The 17,713-nt window shown below is 46.5% G+C and overlaps 1 protein-coding gene across 2 annotated transcripts in view; it reads right to left on the bottom strand.

The window, feature by feature from the left end:
* Positions 1 to 17,713, bottom strand: part of MPV17 (mitochondrial inner membrane protein MPV17) — a 410,610-nt gene that overhangs the window by 115,153 nt on the left and 277,744 nt on the right. For both annotated transcript variants that reach the window (XM_086928149.1, XM_086928148.1), the window contains one exon: positions 12,611 to 12,726. In XM_086928149.1, the coding sequence (XP_086784275.1) occupies positions 12,611 to 12,726 (116 nt within the window). The remainder of the gene's footprint in view (positions 1 to 12,610; positions 12,727 to 17,713) is intronic.

The following is a 17,713-nucleotide window of genomic DNA, read 5'->3' as shown; positions in this document are numbered from 1 at the left end:
ATCGGCCTGGTTGATGGAGACGACTAGTTGTGTGTCGTCGGCGTACATGACCACCTTTATGCCGAATGGAGAGGCGATGTCCTCCAAAGGGGCCATGTAAACATTAAAAAGTGTGGGGCTCAGGGAGGAGCCCTGAGGGACTCCACAGTTCAGGGGGAGAGATTTAGAGTGACCGTGGCTGTCGGCCACTTGGAAGGTCCTGTGTACCAAGAATGATTTTAGCCATGCCAGGGCGGTCTCCGAAATGCCCGTATTTCGGAGGCGGTGGAGAAGGATGGTGTGGTCCACCGTGTCGAAGGCGGCACTCAGGTCCAGGAGGATCACTGCCACTGATCCTCCTGCATCCAGAATGGACCTTGTCTCCTCTGTTACGGCCAGAAGGGCGGTATCAGTCCCCTGTCCAGGTCTGAACCCTGTCTGCGAGTGGCGAAGGAGGTTGTTAGTCTCTAGGAATGTTGAGAGCTGTTCATTTGCAATTCTCTCTGCCACTTTGCTGATGCCTGGGAGGAGGGAGATGGGTCTGAAGTTTGAAGGGTCCAAGGGGTCTAGGTGAGGTTTCTTTATGAGTGCCCGAACTATCGCACTTTTCCAGCTGGCGGGGACTATCCCGCTGGAGAGAGAGGCATTTATCAGCCTCGTGAGATGGGGGGATATAGTGGGGGCTACTAGTTTGAGTTTGCTCATGGGGGCTGGGTCATCCGGGGAGCCACTCTTCACACGATTGAGAGTGTCCAACAGCCTCTCGGTGGAGACGGGGAGGAAGGCTTTCAGGGTTGGTGCCTCTGGGTCGATGGGCCCAGCTGGGAGATCGGTTGGGGGATAGGTATTGGGGAAAGTCATTATGATTTTTAGAATTTTGGCTGAGAAGAACTCAGCGAGTTGGGTACACCTGGCACCGGTGGGATCAGCGGCCGGCTGCGGTTCAGGGACTTTCATGAGCCTTTTTACTATGCGGTAGGTCTCCCTGGAGGAGTTGGAGGCAGCCATGATTTTCCCTTCGTAGTAAGAGGCTTGTGTATTTTCAATGAGAGTTTTATATTGCTTCATGGCCGATTTATAGGTTTCTTTGTTGTTAGGGTTCCAATCTTTTCTCCAGAGACGTTCCAGTTTTTTGCATCTTTTTCTGAGATCTCGTAGTTCCGAAGTGAACCAGGGGGATTTGTACGAATTCCTCTTACTAGGGAGCTGTTTGACGGGGAGAACAGCGTCCAGAGACGATTCTATCCAATCTCGGAATTGGATGTCTGCTAGTGAGGGATCCGGATTCAAGGTAGGGGTGGAGGCTATGAGCTGGTGAGTCCAGGCATCCGTGTGTAGTTTGTTCCACAGGCGCGAAGGCGCTTGGGGTGGAAGGCTGGGGCTGATTTGACTGACGATTGGGATTTTGAGGAAGATAAGGTGGTGATCTGTCCAGGGGATGGGTAGGGGAGAGGATGTGGAGAGTTCTTGGATATTTGAAAAGATAGGGTCCAAAAGGTGGCTCTTTTTATGAGTGGGCAAGAGGTTTTTCAGAGAGAGGCTGAGTGCTGAGAGATCTTCTTTGAGGTCTCCCGCTGTTTTGTTTCCTGGGTCATCGAAGTGGATATTGAGGTCTCCTAGCACTGTAAAGTTGAAAGATAAACAGGCAAGGGAGGTGGCAGTCTCTACCAGAGAGTTAGGGAACTGTCCAAGAGGTCCCGGGGGCCGGTATAGGAGTAGACCTGACAGAGTTTTTTCCAGGGAGAGATGTAGGGAAAAGTGAGCGTTTTCACAGTTAAGGACTGGACTGTCCTTAAGATGGCAGGTGAGGTGGGCTTTGGTGATTATTGCTAATCCGCCTCCTGATCCTTGCGGTCTGTCCAGATGTTTAATTGTATAGCCCGGAGGGAGGGCTTGGACTATGTCTGGGTCGGATGCGGAATTGATCCACGTTTCCGTGAGGAACAGCACTTCAATGTCGTTGTTCAGAATTAGTAGGTTTATTTCAGTGCTGTGCTTGGGGAGTGATCTGCAGTTGAGCAGAGCCATTTTGATTGTCCTCACTTTGGGGGGTGATTGCAGAGTGAGTTTGTATGCACAGTGATTGCATTTGTTATGATGCTCATCGGGAGAAATTGAGTGAAGACAGAGGTCCGGGGTGCTTGTTGCCAGTTTCCGAAGAGTGTCTGATGAGTAGGTAATGGGGGATGAAACAAGAGGAACAGGGGGAGTGGACCCTGGGCTCGTACTGGCGCGGACGGGTGCAGACGGGCTTACCTTTGGCGCGCTGACGGCGCGCCCGCAGCGCGCGTCCGCTGGGCGTCCGGCTGAGGCACATCCTTTTGGGGACAGGGGAAGGGGCGTGGCCTAAGGGCGGTGGGCGTGGCCTCACTTCCCTGATTGATGGCAGCAAATTGTTGACAGGCCCGCGGCAGCGTTAAGATCGGCTGCGCGGTGTGTGAGAGCAGCTCTAAGGAGGGGGGGGGTGCTCGAGGAAATGTGCAACAACAGGTAATTTTAAAACAGATTTTCAATTTCAGTGCTTTAAAAACGGCGATCGTACCTCCCGGCTTCCGCCTCAGGAGTGTCTGTAACAGGCTAATGCGAGCTTGTGAATTAGCGCGTCTTATATAGTCTCTTGGGGGGGGCGTGGCCTGCGGGCGATGGGCGTGGCCTCACTTCCCTGATTGATGGCGGCAAATTGTTGACAGGCCCGCGGCAGCCTTAAGATCGGCTGCGCGGTGTGTGAGAGCAGCTCTAAGGAGGGGGGAGTGCTCGAGGAAATGTGCAACAGGTAATTTTAAAACAGACTTTCAATTTCAGTGCTTTAAAAACGGCGATCGTACCTCCCGGCTTCCGCCTCAGGAGTGTCTGTAACAGGCTAATGCGGGCTTGTGAATTAGCGCGTCTTATATAGTCTCCAGGGGGGGCGTGGCCTAAGGGCGGTGGGCGTGGCCTCACTTCCCTGATTGATGGCGGCAAATTGTTGACAGGCCCGCGGCAGCGTTAAGATCGGCTGCGCGGTGTGTGAGAGCAGCTCTAAGGAGGGGGGAGTGCTCCAGGAAATGTGCAACAACAGGTAATTTTAAAACAGATTTTCTATTTCAGTGCTTTAAAAACGGCGATCGTACCTCCTGGCTTCCGCCTCAGGAGTGTCTGTAACAGGCTAATGCGGGCTTGTGAATTAGCGCGTCTTATATATCCTCCAGGGGGGCGTGGCCTAAGGGCGGTGGGCGTGGCCTCACTTCCCTGATTGATGGCGGCAAATTGTTGACAGGCCCGTGGCAGCGTTAAGATCGGCTGCGCGGTGTGTGAGAGCAGCTCTAAGGAGGGGGGAGTGCTCCAGGAAATGTGCAACAACAGGTAATTTTAAAACAGATTTTCTATTTCAGTGCTTTAAAAACGGCGATCGTACCTCCCGGCTTCCGCCTCAGGAGTGTCTGTAACAGGCTAATACGGGCTTGTGAATTAGCGCGTCTTATATAGTCTCCAGGGGGGGGGGGCGTGGCCTAAGGGAGGTGGGCGTGGCCTCACTTCCCTGATTGATGGCGACAAATTGTTGACAGGCCCGCGGCAGCGTTAAGATCGGCTGCGTGGTGTGTGAGAGCAGCTCTAAGGAGGGGGGAGTGCTCCAGGAAATGTGCCACAACAGGTAATTTTAAAACAGATTTTCAATTTCAGTGCTTTAAAAAGCGGCGATCGTACCTCCCGGCTTCCGCCTCAGGAGTGTCTGTAACAGGCTAATCTGTTGCCGGCGGATCTGTTGCCGGCAGTTTGAAATCTGTTAATGATTTTTCACTTAGTACATACAGCGAGTCTTCTATTTCTATTAGTCCCTGGATAAAGATGTCATTAGTGATTGGTATTGAGTTATCATGTGTTTGTTGACGCTTAGTGTGTAGTATATCTTCACATAAATGTTCTTTGTATTCGTCCCATAAAGCCATAGGATTTAATGGGTTACAAAACAACAGAATAGTATCAAACAATTGACGTAGTTTTGATGGGCAATCTGAAAGTGCAGCATCACCTAATGTATGTTTCCAATGTTGGTCGTCTTCAATGAGTCCAAGTTTTTTACAGGCTGCCTGATAGGTAGGCATTAATTGGTCATTAACGGTTAAAAGACTGTTAAACCCTGTAGGTCCACGAACATGTTGTAAAAGAATGCGTAAGTGGAAGCACTCGGATTGGTTTGGGCGAAAGTGTACATTCTGCCAAGAGCTGAGTCTTTCTTTACAGCAGGGTGTCCTAATACATTTTGGCCACGTTTCCTACGTGTAAATGTCGAACTAGCCCAGGTATAGAATTGTAGAACTTCTTGGTATAGCAATGTTTTAGCAAAACAGTCGGTGTCACACAATTTGAAGAAGGCAGTAAGTGTTGTGGGCGTTGGGTTTTGTGCTACGTGTTTCATGTTTTTTTCATGGAAATATACTCTTTGTCCATTTGGTAGACGTACAGCTAGATGTGTGACAGTGGGATGCCACTGTGAAACTCTAGAATGCGCCACACTTGCTCAGAAGTACTAATTTACCATCCATTTAGATATGTTTCTATCTCATTTTTTTTTTTTTAAATAATTTTTATTGTAGTCACACCCATACAGGCCAATGCATAGATAATCAGCACCATAAGATTGAGCAGTTACACAATATGATTCGTTGTCTCACACACAGCCGTCGTGCCCACAACCCGGGGGTTGGGCGGCGATGATGTCACTGCTCTTCCACGCCTGATGTTAAAGATAAAGGAGTAGCTGGTGTCCGGATTGTGTGCATGACTACTTTTATAATTCTGCTCAACAACGCTCTAAACCCCAACTCCCATCCCCCGCGCTAAAAAACCTGAAACCCCCCCCCCTGTCCCGCCCCACCCCCCACCACCTGTCTATGGCCCTTGCAACGATCATTCCTCCGTTCCTGAAGTGCTTACTTCGTCCCCCAAGCATACCTGCCGCCCCTGGGGCATTAGCTTGCTCCTTCTGCCCTAACTGCCTCGGGGGCCTCCCCCTCCTCGTCTGCCTCGCTATCTCTGAGTGCTTGTACCATCACTTCCCATGAAGTTGCAGTGTCAGCCGCTGTCTGGCTAGGGGTCCTGCGCGCAAGCTGGTACCTGTGTGTGCTGTCAGCCGTCGCCCATTTCAGAAATTCCTGCCGCCACCTCCGTGGGGTCGGACCCACCCTCGCTTTCCAGTTCCTAGTGATCTCCCTCTTAGCCACCATCAATCCCATATCAATAAACTTGCTCGTGAGTTTGTTTTTGGGGGTATGGGGGAACCAATGTAAAAGACACTCCGCCGGTCCATAGTCGATGGACCTTTCAGTCACTTCGTTCAACACATCTCCTATGTCCTGCCAATAATCCCGAAGGGCCGGGCACGACCACAGCATATGCACTAATACGGCCCCCTCCTCCGGGCACCGGGGACAGGTCGCCGTTACCGCGCCGAAATACCTCCTGATCCTTCCCGGGGTCATGTACGCCCTATGCAGTACATAGTAGTGGATCAGTTGAAATCTAGCGTTTCTCGTGCTGTTGCGAGCCCCAAGGATAAGCTGTGCCCACGTCGTGTCAGGTATGTCTTTACCCAGGTCCGCCTCCCATTTGGCTTTCAGTGATGTAAGAGGAGGGAGATTCTCTCTCACCATTCTATTGTAGAGGCACGTCACCGCCTTGAGTGTACCCGCTGACATCATGGTATATTGGCATGCGGCTGCCGTCTCGGGTTCCTCGAGTCCTGTGCCCCAGTGGGCCTGCACTGCCCTGGTTACTGCCGCATGAAGTAAAAATCCCCCTCTCGGGATGTCGAAGCGCTCCATTAATTCTTGGAACGGGAGTAGCGTACCATTTTCATAAAGGTCCCCAATCACCTGCACCCCCGCTTCCTCCCACCCCTGCAGATGCGACCAGTCGCCGCCATGCGGTAATGCTGTCAGCATGCCCAGAGGGATCTCCGGTGCATATGGGCGCCGAATTCCCGCCCTCTTCTGTGCTCGGTTCCAGCATTGACGGTACGTGCGTTGTTCCAACGACAAGTCCCGATTATCTAACCGCTGATGGAGGGTAATATACGCCAAGACGTGCCTGGGCGTCCCCCGCAAGCTTTCGTCTTCCGGGCCCCGGAATACTCGTGCCACCTCCTGCGTGAAGACCTGCAGTTGGGCCGCTAAATAATAAAGCTCAAAGTCCGGCACTGCCAGTCCCCCTTGATCTTTCGGGCGAGATAGCGTTGCCAGCGCCACTCTGCACCGCCCTGCTCCCCAAATGAACGTCGTAATCAAAGATCTAAGCTGCCTAAAGAAGGAGCTAGGTATCCAGATTGGGAGCGTCCGAAAGTAATACAATAATCTCGGCAGGGCAACCATCTTCAGTAAGGAGATCCGGCCTGCCACCGAGAGCGGCAACGTGGCCCAGAAGGCTATACAGCCCTTTAGTCCTCGCACGCACCGCCCCAGGTTGCCCTCAAGCAAGTCTTCCGCCTTGTGGTAAATATGGACCCCCAAGTATTTAATACAGGCAGGTTCCCAGGCCACCTCCGACCGGTGTTGCGGCCGAACAGCCCCCTCCAGTAGCGGGAACAAACTTGTCTTGGGCCAGTTAACCCTCAGCCCGACATCGCGCCAAAGCGCTCTAGCAGCGCTTCCGCGCCCTGCAGGTCCTCAGCACCGTCGTGAAGGAATAGCAGTAAATCATCGGCATAAAGCGAGATGAACTGCTGCCCGTCTCGGGCCCGCACCCCGTGGAAGTACCGCCCCGTCCGGGCCTCAGCCGCCAGTGGCTCGATAGCCAGTGCAAATAGAAGCGGCGAAAGGGAGCAACCCTGCCGAGTGCCTCGTTCTACCGGATAGCGGAGGGACACCGTCGATCCCACTCTCACTCTTGCTATCGCCTCCGCGTAGAGGACCTTCGTCCAATGAATATAGCCAGCTCCCAGACCAAATCGCTCCATTACAGCATAGAGGTAGTCCCACTCTAGACTGTCGAAGGCTTTTTCAATGTCTACCGAGAGAACCAGTTCAGTCCCAGCTCCCCCCTCCAACTCGTCCATGAGGCGAACAAGTCTTCTGACATTGATTGTGGTGTTACGCGTCGGTATAAAACCGTTCTGGTCTTCGTGCACCAGTCCTGGCATGTGTGGTAGGAGCCTCGCCGCCAGTATGGAGCTCAGGATCTTGTAATCTGCGGTGAGCATAGAGAGCGGCCGGTAAGACGCGGGGTCGCTACTCTCTCTGCCGGGCTTCAGCAGTGGTACCACTAATGCCTCCCGCATTGATTGCGGTAGACGGCCCGCTGCCTTGGCCTCTTTATAAACGGTCAGGAGTCGCATATGTTTCTATCTCATTGTGTTTGTTTTCGATAGTAGCAGTTGCTTGATCTGAGCCTTTGTTAATATATTTGCAAATATATTTGATAGCTTTAACTGATTGGCAGTATTCAATATTAATGTGAGCATTGAAACTGCTACACAGTACAGGTGAATATGGAAACACCCACTGATTATTGACCGTGACTTCCTGTCCTCTAACACTCATTGTGAGTGTATGTCCACCATGTTCGGGGCTCCTCCGACGGTAAATGGGATAACCATTAACACCAGTTTCCGTTTCATTACTGAGAGTGAGTGGATATTTCTTAGTACACATGCCGTTTTTCATACATGGTGAAAGAATGTTGTGTTCACCACATGGACCATGTAACATGTTTTTTTTGACAATCATAAATAGTTGTTGATCGTTGATAGGATCAGGCAGCTCAGCGGATATAAGGAGATCAACCTCGTCTGCATGTATTTTTGGTTCAAGCCACAATAGGATGTGTACGTGTGGCAGTCCTCTCTTTTGCCATTCAATAGAAAATATATAAGCTTTAGCAGATCCAAATATAGCTTTTTGTGTTAGTAGTTTCATGAGCCCTTTCATCTTTAAATTGAATACACGTGCAACGATGTCATGTCTATCGCATGATCTTTGTTTAGGAAATAATTGAGCTTTAATTTCTGGCCTCTCTGGATTGCATGTGAAAGTGATGAACAAATCTGGTCTCCCATACTGCCTAATGTATGTCATAGCATCTTGTGTCTTTTCGCGCATGTACCTTGGTGAGCCAGTGAAGGTAGCAGGTAAAATAATGTGTTGTCCAATATCTAAAGCATGAACGTTCTGATCTTGATTAGGTGCATCTTTTAAATTGATGTAGTTGTCTGCGTGTAGTTGGGTCTGATTGGGCCGTATAAAGACTGTCTTTCCGTAATCATCTTTGCCATCGTATCCACAATGTATTGATTAAATAGATTGCGGAACCAATGCAAGGTATTGAAAGCTATGGATCTAAGCATAAGAGTATAGGCATAGTACTGCATGCATGTTACTGTTTTGTTAGTAACAGAGTTTGCTTGGGGTATATTGAGACAATAACCATCTTCCCCTCTAGGGAATAGAATGGGGCATTGTAAAGGATCATATGATCGAAGCAATTCAGAGACTTTACGTAATAGTCCGTCTCGGGTATGTAAGACAATGTTGCGTGGGCCCTTGTTTTTGTTTACTAAAAGAACAGCAACATCATCAGTGCATTATATCTTCCTGGATGTGTATTTGGAGGACGTTGATCAGCGTGTATAATAATTCTGAAATCTTCTTCATGGTAATTCATCTCATAGTTGTACTTGAGTGAGTGAATGTAGGTGTTATGATTGTGCGATGTGTCTTGTAGTTGTTCAATAAGCTGGCTGTTTAAATTTGGCATCATGTGTGAGCATGCGTCTAGTTGTTGCTGTTGAGATAGGAAATATATTTGTAGAAACTGTGGAGGCTTGCCTTCTTGTGGAACAAGACTGCCAATTAAGTGGTATAACTGGCCATGTATTTTAAAAGTAGGCATGAAATTGCCTTCCTTTACTTCATTTGCCCCAAAGGATGTCATTTGGAATAGAGTATTATAACGGCGTGTGTTTGTTAAGAAATGATTTGAAAGTGGGTGAGCGTCATCAAGTAGTTGTCTAATGAGTAGAGGTGGATCTTGAATATTGTTGATAAGTATCTTTCCTGAGGAGCAGCAAAGGCCTTTAGGTTCAGCCTTCCATTTCAGTGTGTTGCACTTGGTACAGACATTGTCCATGGTGCCAATGTTTACATGTGGATTGTTGATGTAGTCAGTAATTGTGTTTGGTTGAAAGCAGATCTGACAGTGTGTACAGTGTGTGGTTGTTGTAATAAATGGGAGTTGTGTTACTTGTGTATCAGATAGCAGTGTTCTTGTTTGTAAAGTTGATGTTTCAGGTATGTTGTCTGTGTTGTGGTGCCCAGTATGAATGAAAGTGTCAGTTATGTGTGTTTGAATGTTGTTAGTGTTTATAGTACTGGATGTTGTGGGCTGTGCACTGCTGTGAGTAATACGTTTTGAACATCGCATATTTTGTTCATTACAAACAGCAGAGGTTGATGGAGCACAGATGTTTGTTAACATTTCGTGATTAGTTTGTTGTGTTTGTCGTATGCGCTTAATCCTTTGTGCCCGTGTTTTATATATTGTCCTTGTTGTGCCGTCCTCTTCACCATTGTAATTTGTGTTGTAATAAAGATCCAAAATCAGTAATGATAGTGCGGCTGATCTTCAGTGTTTTCTTCAATGTTTATTGCCGGTGTAATGTGTGTATCAGTCAGCGTTTGAAAGTGTGTAATGCTGAGGTGTAAATGTCTTAAGTTGCAGAACAGTTATGCATCCAAAAGGCATATAAGTTTGAACGGTCTCCCTGTGCTAAACGCAATTGCCAACGAGCGTCTGACTATAGAATATTAGTATTTTGTCTGTAAATCACAAATGCAAAGGGTGAGGTATGCAGCGTGCTGTAAGTATGATAAAAGTAAACCGGATGTTTACTTGTCCTTTAATTTTTATGTTGTACGTCGTGTTTGACGTGTTGATGTAGGGATCTGTACTTTTGTAATGTTTGTGTAATGTATTGAAGATGCCAAACGTAGTACTGTGCCTGTTAGCTGTAATGTATCGTGAATGTGGCTCCTTTATGAATTCATTGCTTGTTGAAGTTGGGCCCCTTACTTATGAATTAGTAGGGCAGCCCCCTCCGAGAACTCCGAGTGCCACAACAGAGTTAATGTTTGTTGAACTTCTAAATTGTTTCAGCAGTTTACAAAGGCAGTAGAGTGAGTGTTCTGAGTAATGTTTTGTGAATGTTCCGACAAGTGAAATCGTCAATTGACAATGCGCCATCCCTTTTTTGAGTGCAGCCCCCTGTGGGAAAGGTTGAGGTTCACAAATGAGGAAAGCTTTGTTGTAGTTATCGGCGCAAGTAGTGTGAGTTTTACTGGAGTAACGCCGAGTCCCACAACAGAGTAAAGGTTTGATGAAATTTTACAGTATGTGGGCAGTAAAGAAAGTAAGTAGTGTGACAGTTCAGAGTAATGTTTGTTGAATGTGCCGCCGAGTGAATTCTGCGCATCCGAAATCGGCATCCATTTTTGGAGGCCAGCCCCCTCTCAGAACATGCGAGGTTCACAAAAGAGGAAATGTATGTTTTAGTTAGCGCCGTAAGTACTGTGAGTGCTAGTGTGAGAACGCCATTGGCCACAACTTCGAAATTATGCCCGCACTATCTAAAGTAAGTAGTGTGAGTGTTCTGAGTTAATTTTCGTTAATGTTCCGGCGAGTGAATTCGTTGCTTCACAAGGCTGCGCCTCTTTTTCTTCGGCCAGCCCCCTCTGACAACGTGCGTGTTTGACAAATGATGAAAGGTTTCTTTGAGTTATCTCCGGAAGTAGTGTGACAGTTATTATGAGTAATGTAGCGTGATTGGGTGCTTGTGTAAGCTGCGCCCCTTTCTTGAAGCCTGCCCCCTGTGACAACGAATGCCTAGTGAAGTGGGCGTCAATGTATTTCTTTGAAAGCCGTGCCCCTTTAGCAGCAGCCCTTTATTTAAGCCTGCCCCCTTTGACAACGAACGCGTATTGAAGTTGGCGTTGATGTATTTCTTTCAAAGACGCGCCCCTTTCTTTATGGAAGCACCGGCCCCTCTGAGAACGGTAAGGCGGACAAAGGCGTAAATGTTGAGCTGATTGAATAGTGCGCATTTAACGCCGAGGGTCCTAAAAGTAGCGAGCCAAATAGTGTGGAAATAGTGTGTTTTTTATAATTAATAGCGTGAATGGTCTTGCACAAGCGTGAACGGGCTTGCACAGGCGTGAATGTAGTGCAGAGTGAATAGTGCGGTTTTGAAATCCAGAACCTTTCTTTAACCCTGCACCCTGTAACAATGATGGGCTTGTACAGTGAAGTCGGTGGCCATGTATTTATTCTTTGTATTTTTTGGCCATGCCCCTCTGACAATGTTCACGCCCACATGTTTACTTTGACACGCCCACGCTACTTTGACCCGCCCATCACTGAGAGCAGATCAACGCCCACAAGGGACTACTTTACCCCTAAGGTTGTTTGACCTTTGTAATGTATATGGTGTCCAGATGTATAGCCTATGTCCATCTGCTGCAACTCCCCTTTACAATGCTGTATTGGGTGTTGTGATTGGTGCTGTACTTCTTGAGTTTACCCGCCTCAAAGGTTTCAGCTCTCTCTTTATAATAGTAGTATAGATATAGATATAGATAGCATAGATAGGACCCATAGAGGCATATCATCCCAATATTATTCTAACACTACAATGCTATCAACTTCTGACTGAATCATCAACTTTAGGTTTGAGGGCAAGTTGAAGGGCCTGTGCATTCTAGACCCACTTCTGAATTCTCTCCCTAAATTCAGGAGTATCCAAACAGATTGTACAAATCCTGACTAAACCCTAGTAACAAATACAGGGACCAAAAAGAAAAATTGCAAACTGCTCATTCATTTCTTCAGGATCAACAAAATCAGAAAAACTCAAATGCCAAATACGTCTCTCTCCTCTTCCATAGGCTATCTATACTGGAGGCCAATGACATGCCCATAGGAGTGTGGTCCCTGCAGTACCTGATGCCGCGCCATCTCCTTCCCCAGTTATCGGTAGCCAAGAATTTACGGTCACCACTGTCTGAGAGAACAGGAGAGAGGCTGTACTCAGGGACACCCGAGAAGGGCTTTTGGAGTCTTGCACAGGGTCGAACTCACTTCTGCATTCTGTTGAGGCCCTGTTGTAGTCTGTGAGGAGGAGTAGTAACCAACAATGTCCTTAAATTCCCTGGCCTTTCATCTTTTTTCCATCCAGAAATATCCGAAAGTCCATGGGCTCATGTCCAACACTGCACTAAAGGCTGGCCTTTCAATGACCAGACAAAAAGGACAAGTGACAAAATGTCTCCAAGGGAGACAGATACAATAATAGGATGATTGGGCTTTTATTCAGCAAGGAATAGGATGGGGATCACCAAGAACAGGGATGAGGATGCAGACCTAGGTGGTAATGATGAAAATCACTGATTGGGGACCGGTTAAGATGTACTCTATTCAAGAAGATAAACATCCTGAGGTAACTGGTTAATTAGAAGGTACATTCCAGCCTTAGGCATTGAACTGTGTGGGACCTGTGCTGTCCAAAAACATGGCAGAAAGAGCCCTCAAGGCACTGACGCATATCAGCATGGACTATCACCTAAGCAAGTACGGCTATCGAAGAGGCCAAGGCCAGCACAAGACTCACCACAAAGAAGAAGCCGATGCCCATCATTTTTATCGTCCTGGTTGAGTCGTGTTCTTTCAGACCTTTCTTCTCAACCACTTGCTGGGAAATCACATCCCCAACTCCCATCAGGGTACCTGCGAGAAAAGTACGGTCGATGATTATTGAAGGAGGGGAGAATTCTATACCCTGAAGATGCTACAAACAGCAATCAACAGATTAGAGTGAATGACACAATGAAAAGGAGACAAAGTGCTGGATCATATGGGTTTATGGCAGAATATCAAACATAAAACAATCTACTACCTAACTATCAGAAAGAGAAGTACATTAAAAAAGGATGGATTCATTATTCTTAATGCCACAACTACTAACCTAGCAGATATGTATATATATCCTTAAAGAACATGTATGTGGAGTTTAGTACAATACACCAATACTTACGAATACATACTTCCCATCGCAATAGTTTGAAAGTCGATATTCTGCCCATAATATTTAGTAGCACAATATTTACAACTTGATATGCCGCCCGTAGAAAGAGATTGTTAAATACCAGGGAAGACACAGATAGCTGTGACCCCATTAATGTATATTTAGTGGGTGAACTGTTGTGAGCAGGCATTTCTGCAGATGGAATGGGGCACACGGTTTTCTGCAGATAAAAGTCTATATAAAAAGAACAGCTAATGAAAGTATGTTTAGTTTATGGTCCTACAGTAAATAAATGGTACTAACTCCTCATTAGAGGTGTATGGGTGTGAATGTATCAGGCGTGCAAACACTGGTCGGAGTGTCCTGCTGGTGGATTCAAGAAGAACTAACATTCTATTTCCTCAGTTATCCTGCTCAATATGAATGATATATGAGAGAACACAGGCATGTGGAACTCTAGTTGTAAAAAGCCATGAGGATTCATAGCAGATAAAAGATCAAGAAGACCATAGCTGCTTGTACGCGAACAACACCCTTCAATCGGGCTGATGGAACTTTAGGAAGAACGTCGACCTTGGATTTTTGTTGGGCTGGTAGAAGGAAAAGACTGTCAATGAAAGGAGGGCCTTGAGCCAGCAAGGCTTTATGACTGTTGGTAAGACTCTTAAAGAGAATCTGGTCATTATAGGGCAGCCCGTGAAGCTGCAAGAGGTGGTGGGAGACAGATACTCTATGTGGCAGGGGCAGTCTCAAGACCAAGCAGCTGCAACAGTTTGAAGCAGCTGCAGGCGGTGAAGCAAATACTTGTGAAGATCAAGGTACAGTCTGTTGCCATAATCAAGAAAGGAGCAGACTTGAATTGCCCAAATTGAATTTTGCCCAGGATGAGGGAAATGATTCTCTTTAATATTTCAAGGTGGTAGAAATATGTGAAAGTGATGTTATCGACTTGGGTTTACAATGTGAGGGTTTGGTTGAACATACACCCTATGTTGTGCACAGAAGCTACACGGATAAGCAGTTATCCCGGTTAGAAGGCCAACGGGCAGAGGAGCAGGGAGAAATAACCCCCTCAAAACGAAAACTCAAATCTTACACGAATACAGTTTAAGGTTGTGCTCTTTCATTCTCAGACCTACGGTGGTGAGACACAAGTTAGTTTTAGCTGTAGCCTGCCCCTCGTCTTACTACACAACCAGCTGGGTCACATTGTTGTAACATGAAAGAAAAGCCAAATTGTCTAAAAAATCTGGTCAAGGGGACGACATACAGATTCAAAAGTGTGATGATCCCTGAGTCACTCCATCAGGAAACCTTATAGAGCAAAAATGAAAAGGACCCATACAACATGTTTGGGACATTTCCTTCCGATACCAAGAAAACGAATGCCTACATCTGACGCTGGATCCCTTCAATCTAGAAATCACAACTACACAGAAGACAATGTCAAGGGCGCTGAGATTCAGAAGACCGAGAGCGAAAGTGCCTCCCTGATCTAACTTCACGCATAGCTTACGTAGGATGGAAGTGACTCCAGTGCCACGGTCTAATGCCCACTCGTGCAGCTTCTAGGAGGGCATTTTCTTTAGTAAAAAATTATCATTTCCTCTTGACTTCTCGTTCAATCACTTTAGCTGCAAAAGGGAGAAAGTATATACAGGGATAGTTGCTCAGGACGAAGGGTTCAACTGAAGGTTTCTTCAACAGGAATACCCAAGCTTGTTCCAGGCGTGCGGAGCCCTCGCAAGTTTGAAGGTGCAGATCACTGGCTAGGTTCAAGACCCAAGCTGGGCAGGGGCCAAGCAGAGAACTCGATTTCACATCCATAGCTATGACTCTTTAATGGACCCTTTAATGGAGTTCATTCAAAAAAGTGTTTGGGAACTGCTGATCTCAGGCAAATCATCTGTAGCCAAATCTGCATTCAGGCTATCCATTACAGGTGCACGGGGGCAATAAGGAGCCTTGAATTAAATAAATCTTAGTGGGAAAGAAAGAAGCTAGAGATTCACAAAACTCAGTTGAAGGGGGGCTATTAGTGGTGCAGCATCTAGGGTCGGTGTAGTCACATGCACGCAATGGGGGCAGACGTAACACGGGAAGCATCGGGAGAAGGGTGTGCTTGCCTATATTCTTTTTGTTCCTTTTTCAAGGATCTAGAGAACAGATCTTGATCCTCAGGCTCTCTCAAGGGCTTCACAGGCTCTTTAGGTTGTATAGAGGTCAATGGCCTATTGTGATGTATAGTAAATCATTTGAATGGAGCAATGGCATCCACTGCTGTGGTAACTATTAGTGTTGTTCTCAATACTCGTAAGTGCTCAAGGAGGATCATCTAATTTGTGAGGCCAACTGTTTTTATTTATTTTAGTGTCTATGGTTGTCACTGAAAGGGCATTAACTGGCACTAATAGGGCAGTAAAATTAAAAAATAATGACCCTATAGTAAGATGAATCAAACCTGAATTTTTAATATTAGAGGTAAGGCTGGGAGTAGAAAGAGTGAGGTCAATAATAAACCCTGCTGGTGTGTGGGGAAGATGGCCTGTTGGGTTCAGCCCAGTGTAGTGCAGAACCCCATTAAATTACGAGCAGTAGAAGCAGAAGGACAATCTGGCCGAATATTGTAATTGCCCGATAGAATAGTCCTCATGGTATTCAATGTGATGGGAAGAAGGAAATTGGAAACATTTCATCCAAATAGGGAAACTACACCCGGTGGGCGATACACCAGTGCTATTCTGCATCTAGAATATGTGGGGCGGTCAAAGTGATACATTTTGTAGGTAGAGTTGAGCTTGGAGAATTTTAGGGCTAGAGGTATCATTACCCATGTTTCAGTAAGAGACGTGAATCTCAGAGAGAGGTTTGGCCCAGGGATAGTGACAAGCTACTGTTATTACCAGTTCTGTAAGCTATGTTGAGGATGGGCTTGTCTCACACAATGAAGGTTCAGTGGCTGACAATGTAGGCGTACAGGTAATGCTGAGGGAACATGGGGATTGCCTCTAGACTACAAGGGGTTTGGGGTACAGTGTCCAGGGTACAAGGCCTGACTCCCGCTGGGGATCTTCGTTTGGTTTTGGTGGCCGTCTGTGTGCTGCTTTTAGGCCTTTGACAGCATTGCCTTTTAACGGGATGACATGGAAGGCCATGGTTATCACTGTCCTGTCAGATCAACTTTTGAGGGATTTGGTGGTTTTTATAACTGGATTCCACTATCTCTGGGTGGTACTGGACCACATGGTTCTTCAGCGTCGACCGGGGATTGCGGCTAAAGTGGTTTCAAACTTTCACAGTGAGAAGACGATTATACTCCTTGTGGTCCAGTGCCTCTAGAGGTGGCTCTTTATGACTTTTGTGTTTGAAGGGCTGTGTGATCCTATTTGGTATAGATATATTTTATTGAGCATAGATTTTCAACTGATAAACACATTGCCTTTTAGTTTGATTTCTTTACCTGATCTGATGTGGTTTCAGAATGAAGTTTCACACTTGCCTTTAATTCTGAAAACTCATTGACTACTTATCCAAAAACTAAATGTTGTTTGGTTGAAGCCAAGACCTTCTTGTGGAAGTCCTGGTGCACCTTGGGTATTTGTGACAAGTGTTGGCCATTGCATCCACCAAGGCACCTCTCGGTTCCCAAATCTCTGTCAGCAGTGGTGAGTGCAGTTTAGACTGTAATGAGTTCATCTTTCTTCCCAGGGTACATCACAGATCTGTTGGGTTTTGAATATATCCTGTTTACAATCTGATATTCTCAACCGCAATAATTGTTTTGCTTCCTCACCATAAAAAAATTGCCCTGCTCTCTTTACATAGCCCTTATTTTAATTTTACAATTTTTTTTATCATGTTCTTCTTTTTCAGAACTGTTGAGTGTGTGCCACCACACAAATACAGTGATGTAGGAACCACCCTGACAATACCAATGGTACTATAAGTGCCTGTAAGTGCAATCTGCAACCACCTACTGGTGACCACCTGGCAATGCTCTGCATGAATGTCATAAGTGAAGTCTCATCCACCACCATGTTGGCCACAAACAGATTTCTGCAGTTACCATGGACCCAACTTGGTGAAAGAGATGGAATCGAAGGGTCCATGATTGCAGTCACAGACCGGCTCAGCTGACCCGTATAACAATAAAGGCGATTGAGGGTCCCTGTAATTGTTCTCAACCTCCTGAGTGAATATTTTCAATTCAACGACGCTTCTCGAAGACCCAACAGCCATCCATCTTGTATGGATTTCACGTCATCCGCGCGCTGTGAAGGAAATGCCTAATAAGTGCGAATTGCTAAACGATGGGCGGACAACCAAAGGCCAAGTGGTCCCTTGAGTGTCCACTGGGCATGTGGTGCACACTGAGTGATCAGTCGGCATGGAAGCGGGCCTGATCTTTCACGCCTGCAAGTTCAGCCTTCAGTTAGTTTTGTTAAGTGAATACAAGAAACAGAGGGATTCAGAACCCTATAAAAAAAGATAAACAGAGACACAAAGAAAAAAACACACAGACAAAATAATACAGTTAAACAAATACAATTTAAATAACATCAAGGGGTTCAAAGAGGGACAGAGAACATGTACAAAATGAACAAAATGGTTCGAGTAAAAATAAATACAAAGAGTATGACTGTAAAGAGCATCCCCTTAAGAATATGTTTTATTTCAAAGCATATGTTC

This window comes from Lissotriton vulgaris, chromosome 6, assembly GCF_964263255.1.
Source record: "Lissotriton vulgaris chromosome 6, aLisVul1.2, whole genome shotgun sequence".
Lineage (NCBI taxonomy): Eukaryota > Metazoa > Chordata > Amphibia > Caudata > Salamandridae > Lissotriton > Lissotriton vulgaris.
The sequence above is the reverse complement of the archived record's forward strand: the minus strand, read 5'-3'. Positions and strand labels throughout refer to the sequence as shown.